General features: G+C 37.7%; 1 protein-coding gene across 2 annotated transcripts in view; it reads left to right on the top strand.

The window, feature by feature from the left end:
* The window catches only part of CHST9 (carbohydrate sulfotransferase 9), a 364924-nt gene extending 341206 nt beyond the window's left edge, over positions 1 to 23718 (top strand). For both annotated transcript variants that reach the window (XM_069099840.1, XM_069099841.1), the window contains exon 5: positions 22010 to 23718. In XM_069099840.1, the coding sequence (XP_068955941.1) occupies positions 22010 to 23098 (1089 nt within the window). In that variant the 3' untranslated portion in view covers positions 23099 to 23718. The remainder of the gene's footprint in view (positions 1 to 22009) is intronic.
* Positions 23719 to 27770: the final 4052 nt, after the last annotated feature.

Genomic DNA, 27770 nt, shown 5'->3' with positions numbered 1-27770 from the left:
GACTGGAATCCAAGTCTCCTGACTCCTAGGCCAGTGGTCCTTTCTCAATTCCATGGCGCCACTCCCAGTCACCACTGGGGCACTGATGTCATTTTCTCATACTTCCTCTGCTGTGCAGCTTGAGAAAAATCACACAAGTTTTTATATGGCTCATGATGACTTTTATAAGACTCATTTCCTTTAGTATTACACTTATAGCTATTAGTGAAACATCTCAATGTTTTGGAAAGCTAGGCAGTGGTTCCTAGATTACCACTCTTAAACAGTACTTTGTTGCAGTTGAAGTATTGAAGTACAGGTTTCTGTGTATTAAAGTCACACAGTGGAGTTTATAAAAGCAGATCCTGAATCTTCACCGATGAACACAAGAAAAAAATATTTCAGTCAATTAACATTTATTAAACACCTACCATGTGGTAGGCATCATGCTGAGTGCTACAAAGACAAAAATGAAACAATCCCTGTTCCTAAAAGCTTACATTCTAATGGGAAGAATAACACATACTTATATATGAATATAAATAAATACAGAATTTTAGATGGAAGTACTCCAACATCTAGGGGAAATTAGGAAAGGCTTCATGAAAATGGTAGAACTTGGGTATTACAGGAAATGAGAGTGAGGTTCCAATATCACCAGCCCTCCACCCCCACCTGATTCCTCTGTATCAGTTCTTCATTTCACACACCATTTTTTTTACTTTTTTTTTTGGAGGACAATTAGGTTTAAGTGACTTGCCCAAGCTCACGTGGCTAATTTTTGTGTTAAGTGTCTGAGGTTAAATTTGAACTCAGGTCCTCCTGACTACAGGGCCAGGTCTCTATTCACTGTACCACCTAGCCATCCCTAAACACCATTTTTGTAAGATAATTATTTCTTTTTACCTTTTTCTACCCAATTGTGTTTTTTAGAATCACTGCATTATATATAGCCCCAATCTTTCTTTCAAACAACCATAGTAATGACAGCAGTTTAAATAATACTGATAACATTTTCATGTATAAGAAAAAAAAGTTTGATACTAATAACTGCCTGATAATTAGTCGTTAATGTTTTCCTTATATTTCTTCTAATTTCCCATTGAGCTCCACTCTTTTTGTCAAAAATATCTGAAAGTGTTTCAGTTCATCAAATGTCCATTTTTGAAATTGAGGTTTATACTCAACTTTGCTGAGTAAGTTATCCTTGATTGCAATCCCAACTCTTTTGCTCTTCAAAATATAATGTTGGGCAGCTAGGTGGCACAGTGAATAGAGCATCAGCCCTGGAGTCAGTCTGAGTTCGAATTCGGCCTCAGACACTTGACACACAATAGCCGTGTGACTTTGGGCAAGTCACTTAACCCCAATTGCCCTCCAAAAAAAAAAATATATATATATATATAAAATGTTCCAAGACCTACAGACTTTAGTGTAGAAGCTGCTAGATTATGTGAAATCCTAACTGTATCTCTGCAGTATTTAAATTGTTCTTTTTCTTTTGTTGCTTGTAATATTTTCTCCTTAACCTGGGAGTTTTGAAACTTGGCTACGATATTTCTGCAAGTTTTCTTCCTAGAACCTCTTTCAGGTGGTAAATGGTAGATTTTTTCTATTTCAACTTTATCCTCTTGTTCTAGAACTTTAGGGCAATTTTCCTTAATTTCTTATAATATTGTATCTAGATTCTTTTTTTTTAATCATAACTTTCAGGTACTCTAACAATTTCTATATTGTCTCTCCTTGATCTGTTCTTCATATCAGTTGTTTTTTAATGAGATGTTTTAGTTTCTCTTCTGTTTTTTCTAAGTTTATAATTTCTTGTTGTTTTATAATGTCACTTGATTTCTCTCGTCAATTCTAGTTTTCAAGGAGTTATTTTCTTCCTTAAGATTTTGGACCTCTTTTTCCAATTGGTTAACTTTCTTTTCAAAATTTTCTTGGATCACTTTTATTTTTTTCTAAGGTTTTCTTGATCTCTCTTATTTGATTTTGTAATTCCTTTTCAAATTCTTCCAATACCTTTTTGGGTTTGTGACCATTTGATGTTGCTCTCTGGGGAAGGAGTGGCTTTTTTTAACCTCATTATCTTCCTCCAAATTTGAACCCAGATGCTCTTTTATAACATAGTAGCTCTCTCTGGCCAGGTTCTTTGTCCTTTGCTTACTCATTTTTGTTTTTATTTTGTTTTATTTTTAATAGCCTATTATTGTTATCAGGTTTTAATCTTGAATTGTAGGTAATGTTGCCTCAGGCCTCAGCTCCTCCTTACCGATATTTTCTTAAGTTAGTCTGGGGCACAATCTCAAGGATTCCTCTCCTCCCCTAAGCTACAGCTGGGGTCCCCCGCTATACTCTCCAGAAAATTCTCTTGCTGCCTGTGGTAAGACACCAAAAGGGTTGGGGGAGGGGAGGGTCAATTTTCCCACACTCAGCTGTCTGCTCTTCCTTAGGTGAAAATTAGTGAGGTGAAAGTTCCTGAGGCCATGAGGTCAAATTTCTTGAAGCCTAGTTTGCTTCCAAATGGAGCTGCCCTCAGGGCCTGCTGCTTGTTGATTCAGTGGAGTCTAGGTGGAGGTATCTACTTTCCACTCAGGCCAAACATCCACCTTTGGAGGTCTTGTCTTTCCTGAGGACCTCTCTAATCATCTTAGGAGGACAACTGCTTTATCCTTTTATTTTTGCTGCTCTTTGTTCATTTCATGGTGATGTTCTGTTCATGGAGGAAATTTGGAGAGCCTGGAAATTTCTGACCTATTCTACCACCTCCCCAGAATACAATGTCAGAAACTGAGGGTTTTTAAACATGGAGATGAGAAAGGAATACATTTTAGTAGTGGGAAGAATCAATGCAAAGATATGGGAATGGAGCATAGTGTGAGACAAATGCAAATAAATGAGTATGTGTGGGTCAGAGAGGGTATCTAGAGAGAAGTCACATGTAAGAAATCTGGAATGGTAAAAGGCTTGTAAAGTTCTAAATGTCAAATGTAGGAGTTTATATTTGATTTTTTGTTGCTGTGGTTTAGTCATTTAAGTCATGTCCAACTTGTGGCCCTTTTGGGAATTTCTTGGCAAAGATACTGGAGTGGTTTGATATTTCCTTCTCCAGGTCATTTTACAGATGAGGAAGCTAAGGCAATCAAGGTTAAGTGACTTGGCCAGGGTCACACAGCTACCCAAGGCTGGATTTGTACTCACGAAGATCTATTCCTGACTCCAAGCCCAGAGCTCTATCCACCAGAGGTAATAAGGTCACACAGGTAGTAAACAGAGGCAGGATAGAACACTACACCTGGATATAACCTGATACATCAATTCATCAATTGCATTCCTTTTTCCAATGAGAAAACTCTCAAGGTCAAGTGATTTGTACAAGATCACACAAATCAGTAGTATCAGAGCTGAGATCAGAAGAATCAAAATTCTCCTAACTGGACATTTAGTGTTCCTTCCACTGTCCAGTGGTGCCACTCAGAAAATGTATTTCACCTAAGAGCTTTATGGAAGAAGAGGACACATCTTTTCTCTAGAACTTATAGCTAGTATTTATTAGTGGGGCAGAGGCAAACATGACAATAGGCATCATCCATTCTTAATTTATTTCCCTTTTGGCACTGAGACAAGAAACAAAACCACAGCTTCTTGGAATACCAGTTTCTTGGTTTCCGAGTTTAATTCTTGACAAGTATTTTCTTTTCATCACTGTGGATAATCAACACAGAAATCCCAACCAGAGAAGGGTATCCTGTGGAACACTGTCATACCAAAGTTTTATCTGAAATCAACCTAGATCACGACTTTGGATAGCATTATTGCACTGAAATTGAAAATCAGATTTTCTTTCATTAGGTAGATTATTAACTGCACACTCACCTAGGATGTAGAGATTGAAAACTTTAAGAGACTACTTCCATCAGCAAGGCCAAGAGCTAGCAGGATTGTGTAGCCCGCGGCTTCTTTACCACACCTGAGCTCAGGGCACAAACAACTGCTTGAGCTCTCTAGAGAAAACATTGAATTCTTGACTATGTGATTCACTGGGGAAATCAATGATCTTTTAAAAAATAACTTCTTAACAATATTGTTTATTAGGCTAAGACAAAAATTAGCAGTGACCCATGTGGCTACCAGAATAGGATCCCAGAATATTATCCCATAATAGGATAAATCCATAACCTATTATTTTTCCTGTTCTCTAATTAGCCCTACAACTTCATGAAAATTATATATTTTTTAAAAGTTGAATATATTTTATTGATACCTTTTTATAGATATTCTCCTTCCAATCATATATCCCTCTGTTATAAAAAAAAAATTTAATTAAAAGGGAGGAAAAAGAGGACCTGAATTCAAATATGGCCTCAGACACTTAAAATTTACTAGCTGTGCAACCCTGGGCAAGTCACTTAACCCCAATTGCCCTGCCTTCCCCCCTCCAAAAAAAAAAGACAAAAAAAAAAGAAAGCTACATCATCATTTCAAATTAATTCAGAATCTACAAACATAGCTGAGATAGCTACTGACAACTGCAATTTTAATTAAAATGCATAAGGTACTTAAATACTTCACTATCTGAGTATGGGGGATTTGCTTTGCCTGGCTATGCATATTTGTTACCAGGGTTTTGTTTTTTTTTTACTTTTGGGGGTGCCAAAGTGGATGAATAATGGGAGGGAGAGATAACAAATGCTTGTTAATTGAAAAAAATCATTTTAAATACTGTTCTATCAAGGATAATTAAACATTTTTCATTAAAAATATTTTAAATTTATGAAATCTTGCTTTAAATTTTTTTTGAAGACATTTTAAAGCTGTCTTTTGATACTGACATTATCTCTGGACTACATTTTCCTCTTCTTTAAAATGGGAGGATTGGACTAGATGATATTTACAACCCCTTCCCCAGTTTTAAGTCTATGCTGCTCTGATTTTCCTGTTTTTAGAAGTAAGATTTTGGTCTAATGGAAGTAAGATGCTTATCTTTTTTTTTTTTAATGTGTGTAGCAAAGCATTCACTTAGAAGTACTGGTTTGGAAAATACTCTTGAAAAGTGAACTCTTGGGGTGGCTAGGTGGCTCAGTGAATAGAGCACTGGTCCTGGAGTCAGGAGGACCTGACTTCAAATTTAGCCTCAGACACTTAACACAAAACTAGCCTAGTGACCTTGGGCAAGTCACTTAACTCTAGTTGCCCTCCAAAAAGCAAAAAAAAAAAAAAGCGAACTAAAAAAAAGTAAACTCTTTGCATCCCTCTTATCACTAGAGTCACATTGTGATGGTTAGAATTTACCAGGTATTCCTTGTGCATAGGTTTTTAAAACCATTGCTTACCAAACACTAGAGAAGCCTACTAAATGTCTCTTACAAGTTTTGCATTTGTCAAACATTCTGCATAAATTTCAGGTGCCACAGTCTTCAGACTTTCCTAACCTGGGCATCAGGTACAGTGGGTACCAGTTATTTCTCACAGGTGGACCACACAACACATCTAGTACAAGATTTCCTCTGTCCCTTTCTCTTGAAACTTTCACTTTAAAATGAGCAGTAAAGTGTTCTAAGGTTCCAGGTCCCGGTCTGTTCATTTCTTCAGTAACCTCCTTTGGTCTGGAAAATTTTCACCTTCACAAATGAAACTATCTTAACTCACATCAGTCAGAAGCAAAGCTAACTAACATTTAGCCCTTCTACCTTAACTCCCTACTTTCAGGGATTTCTTGTTCCTTACAGCAAAAGACTACTTTAAATCTATGAGAGAAAGAAGGCTAGAGGAAGAGAGAAAGATGGAATAACAATAATAAAAACAATGGCATTTACATAAGTCTTGAAGGTGGGTAAAGCTCTCTACAAATATTATCTCATTTGATCCTCACAACAACCTGGGACAGATGAGGAAACTGAGACAAAGGTTAAGTGCTTTGCCCAGGGTCACACAGCCAGCAAGTGTTCCAGGCTATATAGGAACTCAGATCTTCCTGACTCCATATCCGGCTCTCCATCCATTACCACCTAGCAAGGAATTGGGGTGTAGTAAGAAGAGTACTGGACTGGGAGTCTGAAGACCTTAATTCTCCCTCTAATTAATTATCTATGCAAGCTTGAACAAGTCTAGAACTCAGTTTTCTTATTTGTAGAGTGGATTGTATTAGTTACCTTCTAAGAGACGTGTCATATATATATGCATATATACACATACACACACATTTGTGTGTGTGAAAGGAATGAACAGGCATAAGATTTTGTCCTTAGTGTGATGAGGGCGCTCACTTCTAAAGATACATCAATCCTTCCAGGTTCCAGATAGAACAATTAATTATTTATTGCTCCGATGTATAAAATGATATCTAGATTACTGCAAATTATTAAATCACCACAAAAAGAAGTGGACAGCCTGCATCCTGGAAGAATCTGGCCTATAATTGCATCAATACTCCTAGGTACTCCTACATAAAGCTGAGAGGAAGCAGGTGCTGATAAGAATTTATAATTGAAAGGTAAGTAATCATTCTAAACCACAAACAGAAACCCTGACTCTCCTCTCCTCTCCTCATGAATACCTCGTAGCCAGGGGAGGAACAGGGTGTCTGACTCCTGCTATTCCGACCTTGACTCTTCCCAGAAGTCCTTGTTCTCAACCTGCCACACGGAGTGAAACATGGGGCTTCAGCCAAGGCTGGGAGTGATTGCTTTTGATCTGTAGTCTCACCGTATGTATGGCTGCATAATCTCTCCCCTTCTGCCACTAGGAGCTGGTAAGCAAGCCTGCTTGGCAGTCTGCAGTGAACTTTAGAACTTCTAATTTTAACATGGGATTGCATTACCTTGATCTATTCTTATCAAAATAACCTGACCCAAGAAGGTGGTTTTGACTTATAGACATCTTTCCATTTGAAATCAGCACTAATGGGGCAGGGAAAGATCACATCCCTCTCACCTCCTCTAAAGCTTCTCTTCCAGAATTGGAAGTTGCATGTTTTAAAAAAAATCTGTCCTACTTCATGGTCCCTTTGAAATTGCATGAAAGCAAAGTGGATGGGTTCAAGGAATAGTGACACTAATAACAGGGGTTAGCAGTGAAGTATTTCACTAATGAAAGACCATCCATAGTAAAGGCCAGCCAGTTCCACAACCAGGGAGCTCTCAGGAGCCAGCGATGAACTGGAATGTCAATGTGAAATCTAGAAGAAGAAAGCCATAATAACAGAATACCCAGAAAGCTGAAACTTTTATGTGTGTCCCTGCCTCTGTAAGTATGGAAGGAAGGAAGCAGGCATTTATTAAACACCTACTATGTGCCAGGGACTGTGTGCTGTGTTTTACAAATAATATTTTATGTAATCCTTACGACAATGCTTGGAAGGTAGATGCTATTATTATCACCATTACAGTTAAGGAAACTGAGGCAGACAGAGGTTGTGACTTGACCAGGATCACACAGCTAGTAAGTGTCCTAGGTAGGATTTAAACTCAGGTCATCCTTCCTGACTTCAGGCCCAGTACTTTATCCACTGTGCCACATAGCTGCATCTAGGCATTCATGGGAGAAAGTATAGAAGGTTGATAAGAATCATTTTGGGTATTTGTTAAGACCTGGACACTAAGAGGAAAATAATGGCAACCATAAACACAGTTACTAGTTAGCAGCATTGTCTGAGGTTGTTCTATTTAACACCAAACACCCAGGTAGATAATTCAATCAAATTTTTGGAATTTTTTTCAATTTCAAATGGATTTTTTTTTTTGCTATTTAATCATGACCTGTGTTATGACTATTAATTTCTAGGATAATAAGCTGAAGCTGGAAGTAATCATCTGGCCCAACCATTTTACAGATAGGGAAACTGAGGTCCAAAGATTTTACGTTATTTGTTGAGAAGCAGCCAAATATTAACAAAGCCAGGATTTAAACTCAAGCATTTTGTCAGCAAATCCAGTGTTCTTCCCACTAAACTCTGTTGCTTTCCTTAAAAAACCTATAAAAACTCCTTTGTTCAGTCATGTCTGATTCTTTGTGACCCGATTTGGGTTTTTCTTGGTAAAGATATTACAGTGGTTTGCCATTTCCTTCTCCAGATCATTTTATAGATGAGGAAACTGAGGCAAAGAAGGTTAAGTGACTTGCCCAGGGTCACACAGCTAGCAAGTGTCTGAGGCTAGATATAAACTCAGGTCTTCCTGACTCCAAATCTGGCATTCTATCCTTGTGACACTTAGCTGCCCCCATAAAAACTTCTACAACCTCAAATTTGCAGATTATAATAATTATATGTACAGATCTGAGCAGTGTCGAGTCAGGAAGACTTGAGTTCAATTCCTGATTCTGATGCATACTTGCTATGTGACCATACACAAGTCCACTAACCTCATGGGGATTCAAACAATTCTCTAAGACTATAATTTAGGGAGGAGTTGAAATCATCAGCATCAGAAAGGAGTTTCTACACTAGGAATCCCTCACATTAATGACCATCACAGATTTGGGAAGAAGGAAAAAGGAAGAGATGAAGGTAGAATAAGGGAAAGATGATTTGCAAAGGTGTTTGAATACAATGCTCTATAGATTTTTAGCTTTAACATTTCAAGCTTGTGGTTTAAGCAAAGATTGTTCCATAGGAATAAGGGCCACACAGTCAGTAGAACCCTAGTTCAGTATCTCCGTTTAAGCATAGTTTTTTTTTTTTTTAATGCCCTCAGTCCTTGTGTGAAGCCACTTTTCCATAGAGTAAAGTTCACTCCTGCACAGCAGGATGACAAGAGCTCTTCATTCCCTCAGAAAAGGTGGGGTAGGTATATAAAGGTAGGAGAGAGAGGCTAGAGAATCATTTGAAGAGCAGGAAGTTTCTGCTATCCTTAGTAGAATACTAGAATCTTAAAGCCGAAGGAGCTTTCAATATCATGTGACCAAGTGCCTTTATCTTACAGAGTAGGACCTTAGTTGAGAACTGACCTTCATCATATTTATATCTGAAATACTCAAGTCTTCTTATATCAGTAAGAAGATTAATAAAAACAAATATAGGAAAAGAGATATGTAAATAAAATCCATGCATAAATAATGACCTTCAAAGGCATATTTCAGACTACCTATCAGCACAATGACATGAAGATTCTAAAACCCATTCTGACCTTCGATTTTGAACTAAACATATCAATGAAGGCTTTCCCTATGGAAGTATTACTGGGTCACCCTGTACTTGCTGATTGTGTTAGACAGCAGTTAATAAGATTTGTGGTCATGGATCAGTGGTTTCAACCAATTTAATCTAATTGAACTGACCTGAAAAACTGATAGATTTTAGTTTAAACCTTTTCTTCAGTTCACCTCAAAAGGAAGATCCTAATGACCCGGGAAATGAATAAGAAGCAGACAATGGGAGGGAAAAGGAAGAGAAAGTTACTGATGGGATAGTCAGCCACTTAATAGAGTTGACTAGATTTATATGTACACTCTTTTTGAGATGATCCAATTCATTCTTGTTACACAGTAACATTAACCACCATTTTTTGTTCACCTAGTTAATAAATCTTTTAGTGTGGAAAATCAGTAACCCATAATCTTTACATTGCATATATATGCAATAAATCTATTATAACCGACTGTAAAGACCTGGCAGATGGGTTTTATGGATACTTTTCAAGAATACCAAAGGGAGAAACCATGAGTGTCTCAGAAGGGGTTTTGTGGCATGTCAGAGTGTGAAGGTGACCATTTCAATTCTAGTTTTTACTTCTTTCACATTCTTATCTGAAATCCTAGTGAAAATTTTCAGCGCACATCAGAGACTAATAAAAGGTTTTATCTTTGTAGTTTGTTATTTCCTTTTTGGGGAAGAAAAGTGACCTTAAATGAGATTCCAGAGATTTCCATTTATTTCATTTTTTGAAATGCTTTTAAATTCTTGAGCATGTTCTTGAGCATGGAATACACATACATATGCAGTAATTTCAGTTTCATCCTCTGTAAAATAAAGGGCTTGGGTTATGTGATATCTAAAGCTTCTTCACCTTTAAAATTCTAATATTCTAAGTGTACCTTTTTCCTCATCTTCAGATGATTCTCTATCCTATTTTTCCTACCCTTATCTACCTACCCTACCTTGTCTGTTGTGTTTGCATTTGTCCTTCATTTTCGAAGAGAATCATGGCGTCAGGGAAATGATGACATGACTTGAAGTTGACTTTAATTTGAGTGAGGAAGGGCTATGCAAAGTCACCAGCCTCACTTTCTCCTCCAGAGCCATCTGGATCCAGCGACCAGATATTCATCAGGACGACTGGAGATGGCTCAGGATGCGATGAGAGACCTGCCCCTTTTAGACCAAGGCCCTTTCACACACTCGCCTACCCCACCTTGTCTGACTGAACAACACAATAACCAAACCAGAAAGGCACTGAACATACACCCAGCAGCAGATAACATGTCTGTTATCAAAGCCTCAGCTTTGTTCATTTCATAGAGACTCATCACCAGAAAAGTGGTCACTTGGTAATGTTTTTTTTTCAGCCACAGCAACTTATGACAACCACAAACAAAGAACTGGAGAGGTCTCCTCAATGGAAAGAGTGCCCACACCAATGGGATCATTAATCCTTGAAGAATTAGATTAAGAAATATCAGCTCAACTTTGTAAAATCCAAGTAGTGACTGAGAAAAATATATATGTATGTATATTTTGCGTGTGTGTATGTATATATATATATATATAGTATATATATGTAATATATATATATGTATGTGTACATAAAATTTTGGATTTCCTAAGGTATAGTCCCATTCATGCCACTTATGTCACTTCTTTGATCAAAAACATTTGATGGGTTCCACATCACCTACCCAATTAATTCTAAATTCCTCATCTTGGCATGCAAGACCCTTAACAGTATGATACCAAGCTTCTTTCTAGCCTGAACACTCTCCACTCTCCACATAAACTCCACATTCCAACCAAATTAGACTGCTCACTGTTGACTGAACACACATGCTTGCTTCAAAGTCTTTGCTTGTTCCCTTTCATCTGCCCTTCAAAATGTTACCATTCTTCAATACTCATCTCAGATTTATCTTTTCCTTATGATTCTTTGAACCAGATGTGATAGCCACATCCTCTGTACCCCCCCCTTAGTATATTGTGCCCTTCTTGCGGGTCATATAATATTCTCCCTAGAATCATGGTTATTTGTAAAACTGTTTTATTCACTCCAGCCATGAGTTCGCAAGTTCCACAAAGGCACAGGACTATATCTTATTTATCTAGCACAGATTTACTCTGTGTCTAATGCAAGTGAACTTTTAATAAATTTTACTTTTCTTTGCCTGAAAAGATTCGAGTCAAATTCATTCGGCAGGACCCGGCATATTGGTATTTTGGGGTCTCCAGAGCAACCCTAACTCTCTTAGTGGGTAACCTCTTCATTTTTATTTCTCTTCATCACTCCTAGCACAGTGCCTTGTACATGGTAAGTGCTTCATTTGTTCAATTAGATTAAGTCGAATCAAATCCCTAGTTAATTATCTTTCCATAGGAAAAGTAGAGTCAATAATAATTTTTCTGTCTCAAATGTGAATGGAAAATAAATTTCATTTAACACTCTGCTTTTATCCAGACTACGTCAGGATATGTATTTCTGGGAAAGGAAATTTAATGTAACTATAAACAAAAAGGGAAAATTCTGTATTCCAGCATAAGACCCTAATGAAACCTGCCTCATTTCTATTGTTCTTAACGTGGAGACAGTTCAATGTCCACAGAAGTGCTATGTTACATCCTGTGGTCTACCATCAAAAGACAATGAAATAAACAAGATTTTTCACTGTTTCATCAATGGAATGTGCCTAGTTTTAAAAAATGTAAAAAGGAATATTTTCATCATGCTATTATTTGCTAATTAAATTAGGCCAATGTTTGGTGGATATGGAATAATGTAATTTACTATATTGAATAATTAACCAATCAGATTGTTCTTATTTTCTGAAACAATGGATTGACTAAAATATTACTATAAACAAAATAGATTTTGTTAGGCATAATCCACTTTGTAAACAAATGAAATTAATTCTTTGCCTGACTTAAGCCTTGAAAATGAAAGACTGAAACTGAACACATGCTTCCAATTCTTGTTCTCTTACTAATATGGCACTTAATATAAAAGTTATAATTTAACCTACCCCCAAGTATTCCGTACTTGAGACTAAATGGCTCATAGAAATATGTTCATCAACAGATGGGAACCACTTATGGCCTCATAAACTCAAAAACAAGTGAAATTATCTCAGCAAAAGAGAAAGAGATTACAATAAAGCCTCATCTGGTTATCTTGGATAAAATTAATATATTGCACATTGATTTTCATCTTGATGAAGAGGGGCTAGTAATCACTTTTCTTCATATTATTTGAACACTGAAGGAACAGTTCATAGAACTGACTCTTTTAAACAATCAACAAATATCTAGTAAATTACTGCAAAGTGCCTAGAACTTTGCATCATTGTTCCTGCCCTCTAATATCCTACAATCTAACTGGAAGGACAAGGCTGAATATAAACAGCAATGATTTGGAGTGCAAAGTAGTTTTTGGCTACCAGCCAATTGGCCTGATACAGACTATGAGAGTTGCCAAGGTTCTGGGGAAAAAAAATCAGCAAAGGTTTGGCAGATTTTCATGGAAGAGATTTTTAGCTAGACTTGGAATGATGGATGTGATCTGAATTGACTAGGAAAGGCAACTTTAATGAGGGCAATAGCATGAGGAAATGCATAGAGGCAGAAAAAGGCACTGTTGTGATAGGATGTTGAAAAGACCAACATGACTAGAGTGTAGGGTATCTGACTGAATGATAAAAACGAGATTGGATAGATCAAGTTTAAACAGCCAGGCAGAATAATTGCTTTAAGAACACAACATATACAACACAAGTTTTCATTAAGCACCCTTTTACTTTCATATGACTATGGGTAGATACTTAGGGGAATACATAGGGTCATAGGTTTAGAGCTGGAACAGGCCTTAAAGATGATTTGGTCCAACCTTCTTATTTTACAAATACATAAACTGAAGCCCAAAGACATTGCCTAGTTTCACAGATGGTAAGAGGCAGAACCAGCATTCAAATCCAGGTCCTCTGACTCCACATCAAGTTCTCCTACCAGCTACAACATACTGTATAGTCCCTCTCCCTAGGGAGCTTACCTGTATAGTGTCAGGGCAAGACACCAACATAGATATCTATAATACACAACATTATACGATAAGTGCATTAGAAAGTTACAAAACAGTGCTCTATGAGGTCAGGGTGGCAAAGCCATATCGACAGAAGGAGCCAAGGAAGACTTCCCTGAACAGATTATATTTGATTTGGGTGGGAAAGAAAGAAAGGAAGGAAGAAAGAAAGAAAGAAAGAAAAAGAAAGAAAGAAAGAAAGAAAGAAAGAAAGAAAGAAAGAAAGAAAGAAAGAAAGAAAGAAAGAAAGAAAGAAAGAAAGAAGGAAGGAAGGAAGGAAGGAAGGAAGGAAGGAAGGAAGGAAGGAATCTAGCCAATAAACCTCAAGTTAAATGAACAGCTTCTAGTCATCAAAATTTTACCTTCCTTTGGAGAGGAAAAGGAGAAGAAGAGGGAGAGGGAGAGGGAGAGGATGAGGTGGGTTACCCTATACTAGGGATTGGAATAGAGAGGTGAGGATGAACATTGCCAAGTCAGAATCAAATCTGTCTAGGCATGTGTGAGGGTGAGGGAGAGGGTAGAATCAGACAACCCCAAGGTTTCAAATATGGGAAACTTGGAAAATGGAAGAAAACAATGAAGTCAGAAGATGAATAGGTTAAAAAAAATAATTTTTAGACTTGTGAAGACTGAAATACCAGTGTGGTATCCTGCTAAAGAAGAGCTTTTAGGTAGTTTGAAATGGGAACTCAAAAGAGAGATCAATACTAGATACATAGATTTGCAAGCCATTGATACAGAGGTGATAGCTGAAGCTATGGGAGTGAATAAGATTACCAAGAGAAAAAGTATAGAGAAGAAAATGCAAAGGATAGTCCCTTAGCAAACACCCACATTTAGGTTTGGGGAAAGTATGAGTAGCCAAGAAAGAAGAGAAACAGATACACAAAAAGAGAACCAAGAGAGTATGGAGTCTCTGAAAATCCATGTGGAGGAGATGGTCAGCAATATCAAAAACTAGCAAAGGTGAAGGATGATAAAGACTGAAATAAAGCTATTGCATTTTACAATTAGGATGTAATTTTCTTCCCAAAGAGAGAGCAAATTGTGTTGCTCTTATGTCAAGGTAGAAACAAGATTGCCAGTATGGAGTAGTAGATAGATCATTGCACTAGAGTCAGGAAGACCTGAGTTCAAATTCTCCCTCAAACACTTAACTATATGATCTTGGGCAAGTCACTTGTCTCAGTTTCCTCACCTGTAAAATGAGGATAAAAATAGCACCTGACACAGTCATTGTGCAGAAGAAATGAGATAATATTTGTAACAATATTTGCAAAATTTAAAGTACTATGTAGATGCCAGCTAATATATTATTTTCAAAGGATTGAAGAGGAAGTAAATAGTGAATACTGAGGGAATGGAAGCATAGAAATAAACAATTTATCAAGGATATTAGCAGTGAAGGAGAAGAAAGAAACAAGACTATGCTACTTGGTGTTAAAAGTTCAAGGGAAGTTTTTAGGGGATCTTTTTCCCAGGACTATGAAGTCTGGTTCACTAGGTAGTGCAGTAGATAAAGTGTCAAGACCTGAGTTCAAATCCAGCCTCAGACACCAGCTGTGTGATCTTGAGCGAGTCACTTTACCCTGTTTGCCTCAGTTTCCTCATCTGTAAAATGAGCTGGAGAAGAAAATGGCAAACCACTCCAGTATCTTTGCCATGAAAACCCCCAAAGGGGTCATGAAGAGTCAGACACAACTGGAAAATCGCTAAACAACAACCAACAAAGTTCCATGTTCACAGGAAGATGGGAAGAAACCAGTACTGACAGACAGAATGAGATTCATGAGAGAGCAGGGATGGTTGGCTCTTGTGGAGGGTGGAAGGAGTGAGATTAAGAGCACAAGAACAGGAATCAACCACAGTAAGTAACAGGAAAATCTTCAATCACTGGAGAGGAGTAGAGAGAGAATGAAGAAGCTGAGGAGGTTTGAGATATAGAGGAGATAAGCCAAATGAGTTGTTATTGAATGGTACCAACATGTGCAGTGAAGTAGAAGACTAAGTCATCTTCTGTAAGTGTTAGGGAAGGTGCCACAGTGGTACAGAGGAGAGGAGAAAAGAATTGGAACATTCACCGTGGGGAATGAGATAAGGGTGGAGTAGAAAATTAATAAGATTTAAATCTAGAAGGGACTTTATTGACTACCTTCTCCAGGGGTAGTGAACCTGTGTCCTCAATGCTACATGTGGCCCTCTAGGTGCTCAAGTGCAGCCCTTTGAATCCAAACTGTGAAGGGCCACACTTGAGGACCTAGAGTCCTCAAATCCAGTCTCAGACACCTACTAGTAACTCTGTAACCCTGAGCACATGTGACCTCAAGGCCATAGGTTCCCCACCCCTGATTCTAATCCAACCACCTAACTTTACAGAGGAGCAAGCTAGACTCTGGGAAATCAAATGACTTTAGGTCATATAGCTAGCTTGTTACAGGGACAGGATCCAAACTCAGGTCCTGTAACTACAAATCTAGCATTTTTTCATGACACTATACTACATACAAGATTGATAAACAACAATAAGTATCCATCTGAGATGATGTCATGAATTTGCAGTGGACAAAATCAGTTCTTTTTCAGAGGCCTAGTAACAGAAGTTGCGTTGGACAAATTATTTGATAAGAAATTCAAATCAACACTTTGCTTACACAAAGTGAAAATGCTTGTTTAATTTATATTTTTTTAATCTACAACTTGAAAAAGTCTATTACCTTATGATGAAAAAGCCTGTCTCGCTTTGCATTATCCACAGTTGTGTTGTTGTTGTCTAATTGGATGATTTTTAGATGTTCAGAAGGACTAAGGAATTGACTTCTTCAAGAAGCCAGGTTGGGTCATTCACCTGGAATAAATATACCCCTGAGAGAGGAAATTATAACTGCCAGTATCAAATGAAATATGGTGTTATTAAAGTTGAGAAGATCCAGAGGGGCTGAGAACTGCATACAGCAAAACAAACAGTTTAAATAGGAAATAAGACACATTTGAAGATATTTTGTACTAAACAACAGGGGAAGTTTTAAAGAAGTAATTAATACCTATATTCTAAATATTAATCATGAAAAATTTAAAACAATAATAATTGTATCATAACACTCTCCCCATAAACCTAGATCACACTCTCCCACGAACGTACAAAATAACTGTGGCGAAGAGTGGGTGTAAACTTGCATCAACCCAGCAATGAGATATAAGAGTAACTCAACTCTCTGGGCCAACTCATAATTTCAGGCCTTGATGTCTTTGGTCCCCTTAGAGACCAGTCTACCCTATCACCATATGTCACTCTCTGGATAGGCATGCTCATCTTTGGACCTGGCCTCCTACTGGTTAAAGCTACTTCTCTATTTTTGGAACAGAATTTAGTTCTTTTGGCAAATAGTCTTAAGCCTAGGATCTGTACAACTTTTCAGAACTTCTCTCTTTGCCAGGACTTTACACTCTTTCAGTGAAAAGCCATGTCCTTAAGACAAGGATCTACAGAGCTCTTCAGATCTGCTCTGTGAAATTTAAGGGCTCTCCCTTCTTGAGCAATAGAACGCAGTAGGAAAGCCTCTAAGTTTTCTTAAACAGTAGATGGTCCTAGAGAGAGCAAGATGGGCTTTTCCCAATCAGCTCCTCAAACAGCAGAGACTTACTTCTGCTTTCTCCAATCAGCCCCCAACACCAAAGATTTTCTTCAATCAGATCAGCTCCCCATACCAACTGTAGAGCTTGTCTCAACTCAAAGCATCCATTGTTATTTTCGTCTGTCTCTGCTCTGTTTCTCTGCTTCAATTGTATCAGCTTCCCAGCTCCATCAACTTTTGTCTTCTGGCTTCTGTAGATGGCTTCTAATATCAGCTTCTACCTTCTAATTCCCTAGCTTCTCATCCTGAAGCTTCTTTCCTGGCTTCTCTTGACAGCTTCTTTTCTTTCAGCATAGTAATCCACCTCTCTCTTAGGTTGAAAAATCTAAAGTCCTCATTTTTGTCAGATATGCCACAGATAATCAATATACATTTTTCCATAATACCCAAACAGTCTTTTATTCACAGTTTCTGAGCAACAAACATCAAGGGCTTTTTTTTAAAATTTGTTATATGTAAATTAGCTCCTCAGAAACAACGTACTTCTACCATAAGTCAGTACTTCTACCACCTCAAAGGGGTTGCTTTCTTCTCAGGTTCTGTCAGATCTGTCTTCTTCCCCTTCAAGCTGATTTTCTCTGGGTAACTCACACAAGTGTCCTTTTTCAGCCCCTTTCAGGAAATAAAATGTACACATAATAAAAGGGAAGTACCACACATAAAAAGGACTGTGTCTGTCTAATTGATTTACAACAGTGCTTAACATAGTCCCCACAAAAAGACAGGCACTAAATAAGCACTTTTTCCAGAAAAATGAGGAATAGCCACCCTTCTGAAGACATGTTTTCTCATTTATTACTCATAGACTAAAGGTATAGGCTATCTTTCTTCTCTTTGCTGATTCAAGGAACCAATGGAATTCCAGCACTGAGTGTAGGAGAACATTCTGATTTCAGAATAATGGGCCGACATGGTACTTTTATGGCCTATATATATCTTATCTAGTTTTGTAGTCAAAGTTTTTTTTTATTTTAAAAATGGACCAAGAGAGTGCTTATGAAATGGTTTGGGGAAAGATAAGAAAGTGTTAAATCTTTGGCTTACAAAGAAAACACTATGTAGCCCTTAGCCCTGACCCAAAGGAAATTTAATGTATTGAGTTGAGGCCCATCGGATGCCTCATGCAATCAGTTGTCATCACATCATATTAATACTTACTGTGTTCTAGGCACTGTTCTAAGCACTGAGGATACAAATAAAGGCAAAAGATAGTCCTGGCTCTCATGTTGTTGGCAGTCTCTCGTGGAGAGACAATATGAAAACATCTATGTGCAAACAAGATGTATACAGGATAAATTGGGGATAATCAATAGATGGAAGGCTTTAGCATTAAGGGACCAAGAAACGCTTCCCATAGGAGCTTAAAATTGAAGGAATTTCATGTTAACATGCTACAGCTGCTCATAAATAATGTATTGGGTCTGGGGAGGTGGTGGTGGAAAGAATGTAGTCTGCTCAATGAAATATGTAGGACTTGAATTTGGGAGAAGCGAACTGTGGTCCTGATTTCATCATTGACTTACTGTGGGGAAATTTACTTGAGTAAGTTATTCCTCCTGTCTATGCCATAATGTTGCCATCTGTAAATGAGAAAGCAAAAGAATAGCCTTGCCTATTCTATATAAGTTAGAGGGAATTTATAATGATAAATCTATAAAATATATTGAACTCCTTGAAGAAAGGACTTATTTGTCTAGATGTAGTGATGCTCTATTTGTTTTCAGTCTCTGATGGTCTTGCCAATCCAGAGTAACAACACTACACTAAATAGAAACTTTCCATTGATTTTTCCACATTCAGTTACATCCCTGGCCTTCATATTTTAAGCTTCTTAGAGAACAACAAACATTTTGACTGCAAGGGAAAAAAAACCATAGGGGAATTAACTTCAGAATGAAAAGAATAATTGTAAAATCACAGCTTAATTCCTCACATCCAAGAGAAAAGCCATACAAATCAGCACATTGAACCAACATGTACAAATAGTCTCATTCGATTAAAGAGTGCAAAATTGGAATAGTCTTAGAATGTGCCAAGATTGAGAGCTTGTGGGTAGGTAAAAATTACTTTATTCTTAGTTCCCAAAGTCTCTACTATTCTTTCATCTTAATTTTTTTTCTTTCTCTTTCTTAACCTTTATTTCCTAGAACTCCCTTTCATGTATCTTATGCTAGAGTCTAAGTAGGGCATTTGCCATTTTCTTCTACCACAGATTTCCCACAATGTTCCTCCTCTGTGCCCTTTTTTATATTATTCCTTAAGCCCATGTTTTTCTTCCTCCCCTGTCTCATCCCCACCTCCACCAATATTTCTACCGATTTGAATTTTGCCCTGTCATTTAAGGCCGATTCAGCAATGTGGCTGTGGAAAGGAATATCTGGGCTCAAGACCCACCTCTTAAACATGATGGCTGTGTGATGATAAGTTGCAGAAAAGTTGCTGACAGGAATTGGTATAGAGAGTTTACCCACCTAAGAGTTCCAGGACAATGTTCTATTCCTGTCGTACGTATCCTTTAAGGACCAATTCCAATGTCATCTCCTCCATGAAGACTTCCTTCATCCCGTTTCTCAGTTGAAATGTTGGACCTGGAATAGTATTTGATTTTCTCCTCTCTAATGAACTTATTAAGCATCATCTTGTATTGCAGTTTTCTCTGTAAGTGTCATCCTCCCTTACTAAAATGTAAACCCCCCCCCAAGAGAACCGCATCCTAATCTCTGTGTCTTGCCAATGAATGTTCAGCACATAAACATTTTTTGAAATTTATTCAATGCATGATTCTGTACAATGTTACAGAAACTGGCCCTCTTCATTCTGGAGAATATTCTAAAATGACCAATATCAGTACATGTTTGTAGGAGGAAATACAGACACAAAAGAAATTCTAGACATATTGGCCAGTGTTTACATTATACAAAAGCAATTTTTGTTTGCTTGTTGTGTTTTTTGTAACACAAAGTTAAAACATCTTCTCTCAAAGATGATGTGTGTGACCTTAAGGAAAGAGAATCTCTAACCTGGACCTGGAAATCCAAGAGGAGTCTTGGAAATTCAGATATTCAAGAATCCTCAGAACCTAATTAGGGTCAAGGACAAGACATATGTATGGATTCTACAGATGTTCAAGAAGGATTCTTTCTAGACCCAATATTATATTTCTCCTGCTACTGATTCTAAGTTACTTTGGTGGGTAATTTGGGGGATAGCAAATGCATTAAGTCTCCCTACTCCCAGCACATCTTAGAACCCCTAGAGGTTAGACTTGCCCTTTTCCCACATCTTTAAAACTATCACAGACAAATCCAGTACTTCTATGGCAGTGGTGACTCAGAGAAGGGCTTTGAATTCTAACCTGAAACCCCAACTATCCCTACGTTAGTAGGGAACCAAAATCCTAAGGTAATAATAAGACAACAGGATCATCCAGTAATCATTAGGGAATACTTCCACTGAACAACAGAAGAAGGACTGGTGTAAGGAACTCTGAGATGAGGAAACTCTCTCTGCCAAGAGAGGTTGCTACCTCCTCTGCAAATTATAGTGTTAAAGATTTGTCTAGATCACTTAGAGGGTAAATGACCTATCTAGGATCACACAGCCAGCATGTTCCAGAGGTGAGACCTGAACCCAGATCCTCCTGGCACCTAAGCCAGCACTTCATCCACACCCCCCTGCTGTCTCTCTAGTAGCACAGAAACATTATGAAGCATGGTCCTATATGAATTAGATGGCTCAAAATAAGTGATGGAGGAGGGAAATGAACACCCTTCCAAGAAAGGTTTTAAGATAGTCCTGAGCAGTGGTTCTTAAATTTTTTTTGCTCAACACAGAATTATTTTTCATCACAAGGAATCATGATACATTAGAGAAAAGCAGGAAGTTCACACATGTACATGTGATTAAGAGTGTGAGTTCCATCCTATTCATGGGAGATTTGCACATGAATGCTAGTGTAAATTCAATACAATTCATGGGCCTCTGTATTACCAAGCACCCTAACAAACCCAGGATGGCCTGCTAGCACAGGTTCTTTGATCTGCTTTTCTTCAAGGAAAGGCAACTTTTAAAGGGGTCAACAATCTACTTTAATTACACTCACTAGTTCAGGGGAAAGGTCAGCACCCCGAATGTGGAGAAAATACAAACAGAGGAATCAGCACAAAGACCAACAGACATGGCTTCAGCCATCTGAGTAAAGCAATATTGCTATATACTTTACATGCATCACTGGATCGAGGGAGCACAGCAATCTGAGCAGTCTGAAGGCTCTGAGAGTCATGGCTACTCAGAGTCTTGACCAGGAAATCAAAAGATCCCTCTCATGAGTGAACCCCCAAAGCAAAACACCAACCTTCCAGAATATATAACAAAGACTCAGCATCTGATTAGCTGAGTGCCAAAGAGCTAGAAAATCCTTGTGCCCCAGCAATTAATTGGAAATTCCTCATAGCCCAGAGCCTGATTAGTTCAGGGCCAAGGTTCTACGTACCTATTAAGGGGAAGGGAAGATCTTCAAATTCCCTTTACATTATGCCCTCCTAGCTAAATTTGGTACAAATTACTACCCCAAGAAAACAACTCATCCAGAGCTACTCAGTGTATTCTTGAGGTGATTTTTCTCTCTGTACAGCAAGACTACAATGCATTCTTTTGAGGTTTTGTATTATTCTCTCTTTCATCATTAAATGGATCTTAACTTGTTTTCTTTGATCTTATAATTGTATATCTTGGCTTGTTATCTCATGAAATTCAGTTGTTCAGCAGTTATTTTTGGGTCCCTTCTGTGTACCTAGTTTAATACTGTGGGTGTGCAAAGATTTATCAATACACAGATTCATCATTCAAGAAGTTTACAAATCGAACTCAGTTTTGGACATGTTGAATTTGAGGTGCTAATGGAACACTCCAAATAAATATGCCCATCAGGCAGTTGGAATATAAGACTAGAGCTTTAAAGAGAGAGAGTCACTTGTATAGTGGTGATCACCAAATTTATGAGTATATGTTAGTCTTCTGATGAAATTGAATAGAGACAGTGCATGAAATACCAAATTACTTTCACAGCTTACATGAAACCTACTGTTACAATGAGTTTTGAAACAAATTCATCTAATTTGCTATAAATGCAGTCATATTCATGGCCATATTTTAATAATTTCTCATTTTGTGTTTTAACAGGACTCCAAGCTCCAGATTCTAGGGGAGCTGAAACAAAACAATGAAAGTTTTATTATTACTAAGACATTCTCTGGGTCCCTGAGTGAGGTCAGCCACTCAAAAGGAGATGTTCAGGTATCAAGTGAGACAATAGGGTCACCAAATGGCAAGTTGTATGAACAGCATCAAGTAACCAAGTCCCTTTTCAAGAAGTTTAACCAAATAACTTGGCCATTGGGCACTCGCCCTTTGAATAAGAGTTTAATCAGAGGTGACAAATGGAAGAAAACTGATGCAGCTCAAGAAAAAAGGAGAGCTTTCCTTCAGGATTTTTGTAAGAAATATGGTGGTGGGAACCATGCCCAATCCCATCTTTTTCACATGGTGTCCAGAATCTATGTGGAAGACAGACACAAAATCCTCTATTGTGAAGTACCTAAGGCTGGCTGCTCTAACTGGAAAAGAATTCTCATGGTGCTAAATGGCCTGGCCTCTTCTGCCTACAATATTACTCATAATGCTGTGCACTATGGAAAACATTTGAAAAAGCTAGATAGCTTTGACTTGAAAGGGATATATACCCGTTTAAATACTTACACCAAAGCTGTTTTTGTTCGTGACCCCATGGAAAGGTTAGTGTCTGCATTTAGGGATAAGTTTGAACACCCAAACAGCTACTACCATCCCGTATTTGGAAAGGCAATTATTAAGAAATATAGACCCAATGCATGTGAAGAAAAAATAAACAACGGATCTGGTGTAAAATTCAAAGAGTTTATCCACTATTTGCTGGATTCCCACCGTCCAGTAGGAATGGACATTCACTGGGAGAGGGTCAATAAACTCTGCTATCCTTGTTTGATCAACTATGATTTTGTAGGGAAGTTTGAAACTTTGGAAGAAGATGCCAATTATTTTTTGCAGCTGATTGGCGCTCCAAGAGGACTAAAATTTCCAAACTTTAAAGACAGACACTCTTCTGATGAAAGGACCAACGCAGATGTTGTAAGACAATATTTGAAGGACTTGTCCAGTATGGAGAGACAATTGATCTATGATTTTTATTACCTGGACTATTTGATGTTTAATTATACAACACCATTTGTATAGCTGGTGTCCAGTAACCCTGTCCCTTCCTAATGATAATGTGCTCAGATAAGTAATTATATCTTCACCTTAGTTCTCTGTATTGAAAAAATGGAACTAATTCAGTTGTCTTGACTAAATGGAAATTTTGTCAAATAACATGACACCAATTGGCACAAAATTATAGGAAAATCACATAAAGGAGATATGTAAACAACTTGAATGGCATGAAAATGTCTGGAAAAGAGCTACTTTTGCATTATGGATTATAGTGTAGAAGCAATAACATAGCCAGCTGTTGCATTAGCTAAAACAGCACTCGTAATTCAAAAGCATCTAAAATAGCATGGTTTTTTGTTGGTTTCTAGGATCCATTGTCTGAAGTGCATGGATTTATTTTTTACTGTCTGTGGTATATTAATAAAACCACTGGACAGTTCTGTAACTCACTCAGAGCTTTCCTATCAATTGAAATGATAAATCAATTTTGAAATGATATTTTGTACCTAAGCATTTTAATTTAGATCAGAATGCATTATATGATATACAATATGAGAATGTAGGAGGAAAACCAGATGAGGCTTTGTATATTTAGCAGCCAATAAAAAATGCACAACCTGCTAAGATCAAAGTAACAAAAACAACCTTCCTCTTTAAAAAAAAAAAAACTTATGGGAATTGGTTCTGTTTTCTTTTGAGTTTACTAAGTAGAGACAAAATGAACACCACCACTAAAGGTCTCCATTTTTGAAGCTTGCTGTTGAGATGTTTAACCTTCCTTAGATGTAAATGTGCTCTTAATTCTGGTTTAATTGGGCAGGGGGGAAATTGTTTCAGGATGGAATAATCATCAAAAACTAGAGTTGCCACTCTAAATGTAGGCCTCCAACAATAACAAAGCCTTGTAAGTCTAGTATTTGAATCAAAGCATCATGTGCCCAGATTTATATGAGGAATGTGTTCCAAGAATAGCTTTCATTTTCAGTGTCTAATTATTCAGCTTGGGAATGACTGGGTTTAAAAAAAAAAAACTAATACACCACTTCAAAGATAGGTTATATTCTAGAGAGTAAACATCATGAGTGCCCCTAGAAAAGTTTTTAATAGGCTTATGAATAAACAAATTAACATATTTTCTTTTCAAGTTTAAATATTATATACTAACAAAGTCAAATGCCATTGTTTGCAGTATATGAAATCAAAGACTTTGGGAAAATAAGACCATGTGGTACCCGTATGAAAGATTTTAATATATTTTGTAACTTTTTTTTTCTGCTACCATATAAGGCACCTAAATGAGAGACACTTTCAATAGGGAAACTAATTTTATTTGTTGGGTTCTTTTACCAGGTTAAGGACCCCACACCTTTTTTATTCAAACACTGTTCAAATACCTTCCTTCCCCCAACTCATTTTTTCATTCAGTCAGTACATTTTCAATAACCTCTTTCCAAGGGAAGGGGGAATTAACATTTTAATATTAATGGACCAAAATACTTACCTTCACTTGATTTATTTTGATTTGCCATTTTATGCCTGAGCATTCAGGAATTGCTTCATTCTTCACACTCACACATACATACACTCACAGACACCTGCCTTGGCCCATCTGCATCTCCTAAGGGAGGAGTCAGCTTGAACTACAAGAGGCTGCATGATCTTAAGTACCTAACATATTGCTCTTTTACTGTCTTTTATCATCTCATTTATTCCCACCCCGTGCTGCACAATGAATGCGCTTGATGTTTTAGCATCTGCATTTATTTGAAACTTTGCTACACTATATGAGTGCTCAGAGACTGGATAACAGTGGATAGAGCATTGGTCTTGTTCTCTGGCAGCTCAGGGTTAGAGTCCCACCTCTGCCGCAAACTGCCTCTGTGCCTCTTCTTAGAGCCCCTTCACTTCTTAGGGTACTAGGCAGGTTTCTAAGACTTTAAGTTGAAGGATACTGGGAAGTCTCCTCATCGGGAAGTCACAGACTTGGTCCCATATCATCCTGTTCCATAAATGATTAGTAGAAACTTAGAGAAGTGGGAATTGTCATTCACAGGATCATAAGATCATTTCTTTATAGGTTGGTGGTAGAATATACCCCTCTCATTTTACAGAAAAAGAATTAATGCTCAGAAAGATTAAGTAGAGAATTGGGATTTGAATCCAGGTCATTTGATTCCTAATCTATCATCCTTTCCAACATATCATGTTTTCCTCCTTTTCCTGGTTTTTTACATGTGTGTTTGTATATGTATGTATGTATGTATGCCTATGCTATCTATTCTGCAGTAGAGTCTTCTTCTTGAGAAACTTTGCTCCTCAAAAAGATATAAAAGTGGAGCAAAAGTGTTAGAAAGTGAGCTGAACTGCATGTCAAAGGACACAAGTTCAAATCCCAGGTCAGTCACTATGCGTGTGACGGTGGGCCAGTTATTAAACTCTCTGGGTGATAGTTACCTCCCTCACCTATTAAATGAGGATGTTAGACTAGGTAAACTCCAAGATCATTCCAGTCCTAAATCTCTGATCCTAAGTTCTGAAAGGTCCTGTTAAGCAGAAAAAAAAATTAATATAGACCCTAAAGTATATATACATATATATCTGTACTCAGAGACTATCCTAATCTGCATGTGCCAGTCAAATGAAGTTACCACTACCACTATTATCTCCCTTCAGACCCAATGAAGATAGTCAAGGACCTTGAACCCAATAACCTCGGGAATAGTTGTGTCCCCCAAACTACCGACCTGTTTCTAACTCAGCCCCCATAGCCGTCATTGAAAGGAAAAATCATTGTGCAGAAGGGACTCACCTTCACTGCCAACATTCACATCACTACCAACAAAATCTGCTGAACAAATGTCAACAACAGACAAATAAGGACAAGATCTCTGGGAATAGCTTTCAGCCCAGGCTTCAAAGCCGTCACCCAAGAAAGCAATTTCTATGCAGAAGGGATAAGATATCCCCACCAAACATACATACAAAGCAGGCAGACCAGTCTGTCCAAAGCAGTAAGCACTAAGAGATCCATAGGAGATAGCATGTGCCAAACAAGTCAAATCACCACCATGCCTCAGAACCTAAAGGAGAAAACCCAGGGCCATGAACCCAAAAGCCTTGAGAATGGCAATGCTTCCATCTCAATGCCATGAACCAGCATCCTGGGAAGCAATGCCCTATGGAGATGCAGCCTGGTGACTGCTCCTACAGTTACAGCTACTGGAGACACAGAAAGGAAGGTTCTTGCTGCCAAAGTCAATGGCATTGTCAAATGATTCAACATAAGAAACTGATAGGATTTTATTAGAGGATATGATATTTTTTAAAGATGTGTTATCATTTGCTTTGGTTTCTCTACTCTAAGGACCATGGAACTTTTCCATCTGACTAGAAGTTAAAATCTTCTTTAAATGTTCTCTACCCTATTAGAATGGGAGCTCCTTGAAAGCAGACTGTCACACATTTCTATTTGTGTCCCCAGCTTTTTACACATAGTAAGCGCTTAATAAATGCTTTTTCATTCATTCATTAAATTCAAAGAGATTTAGAGACTTATGATCAGAGGTCTGGCAACAAATGCCAACTTTTTTTGGTACAGCAGCTCATTAAACTATATACTAAGGAGCAGAGGAATTCCCATCTATACCAGTGGAGGAGTACACAAAAGGGTGAAACTACATATCCGTGAATTATGAAATACTAAAGTATTTTTATGTATGTACCTATGTTTATATTGCTTCATGGAAGAGATAGTTTGTGTGTGTGTGTGTGTGTGTGTGTGTGTGTGTGTGTGTACCAAGAATGCTAAATCTCTTAAACTGGTATTGAATGGGATTTGATACAAGAGATTATGGCCATTACTCATCTTTTATCTTTCCCTTATTCAAAATAGCCATGAAATTTCCATGAATACTCTCTTCACCACTGCAAAGTTTAACTCCTGAATGACTTAATAACTAGTTTTTAGGAACTGCCTTGTGACCAGTGTTCTGGTGGTTAGCCTCTTGGACACAGAAATGCAATACATTGCTTGGCCCATGGTAGGACTACATAACCATCAAGAACTTTAGGGTTATACGAACACCACGACAATGCATTTCAGAGGCATTTCCCTTTCTTTTTTTTTAAGCTGGGCCTATTATTTCATTGGCATAGGGAAGTTCCAGTGAGAAAAATTCCCTCTACCAAATACAAATCAGCAACTACATTACAGCTTATAATCTCAGAAAGCTTCCTGGGATGTTGAGAGTTTAAATGATTTGTCTATGGTTACATAGTTTATGTAAGAACTAGGACCTGAACCCAGATCTTCCTACACTGTAGACTGCTAAATATATAGATGATAGATGGATGAACGGCTAGATAAAGAGATAGACAAGTAGGTAAATAGAGGATGCATTTATTAAGCAACAATGCTTTTCTCCTCCTTCATTAAAAATAAAAATCTATTCTTTATTTTATCATCCTAGCACAGATTCACTGGAAAAAAAAAAAACAGAAAATCAGTATGTTGCTTCTGATAGTAGCCCTTACAGAAATCCTCAAAGGAGGAAAATCTCCCATAATGCTTTCTGTCAAGTAGAGTTCTGTGCGTACTACTATACTTGACCCCTTCCTGACCTTTTCATTGATTCCTGGAAGCTACAAAGTCTGGGATTCTATTGCAAGTTGTCCAAATCTATATAACCACAGGTGT

Source organism: Petaurus breviceps, unplaced genomic scaffold (genome assembly GCF_028583685.1).
Source record: "Petaurus breviceps papuanus isolate PSGF00001 unplaced genomic scaffold, PetGlider_PUasm1.0 38, whole genome shotgun sequence".
Taxonomy (NCBI): Eukaryota; Metazoa; Chordata; class Mammalia; order Diprotodontia; family Petauridae; genus Petaurus; species Petaurus breviceps.
The sequence above is the reverse complement of the archived record's forward strand: the minus strand, read 5'-3'. Positions and strand labels throughout refer to the sequence as shown.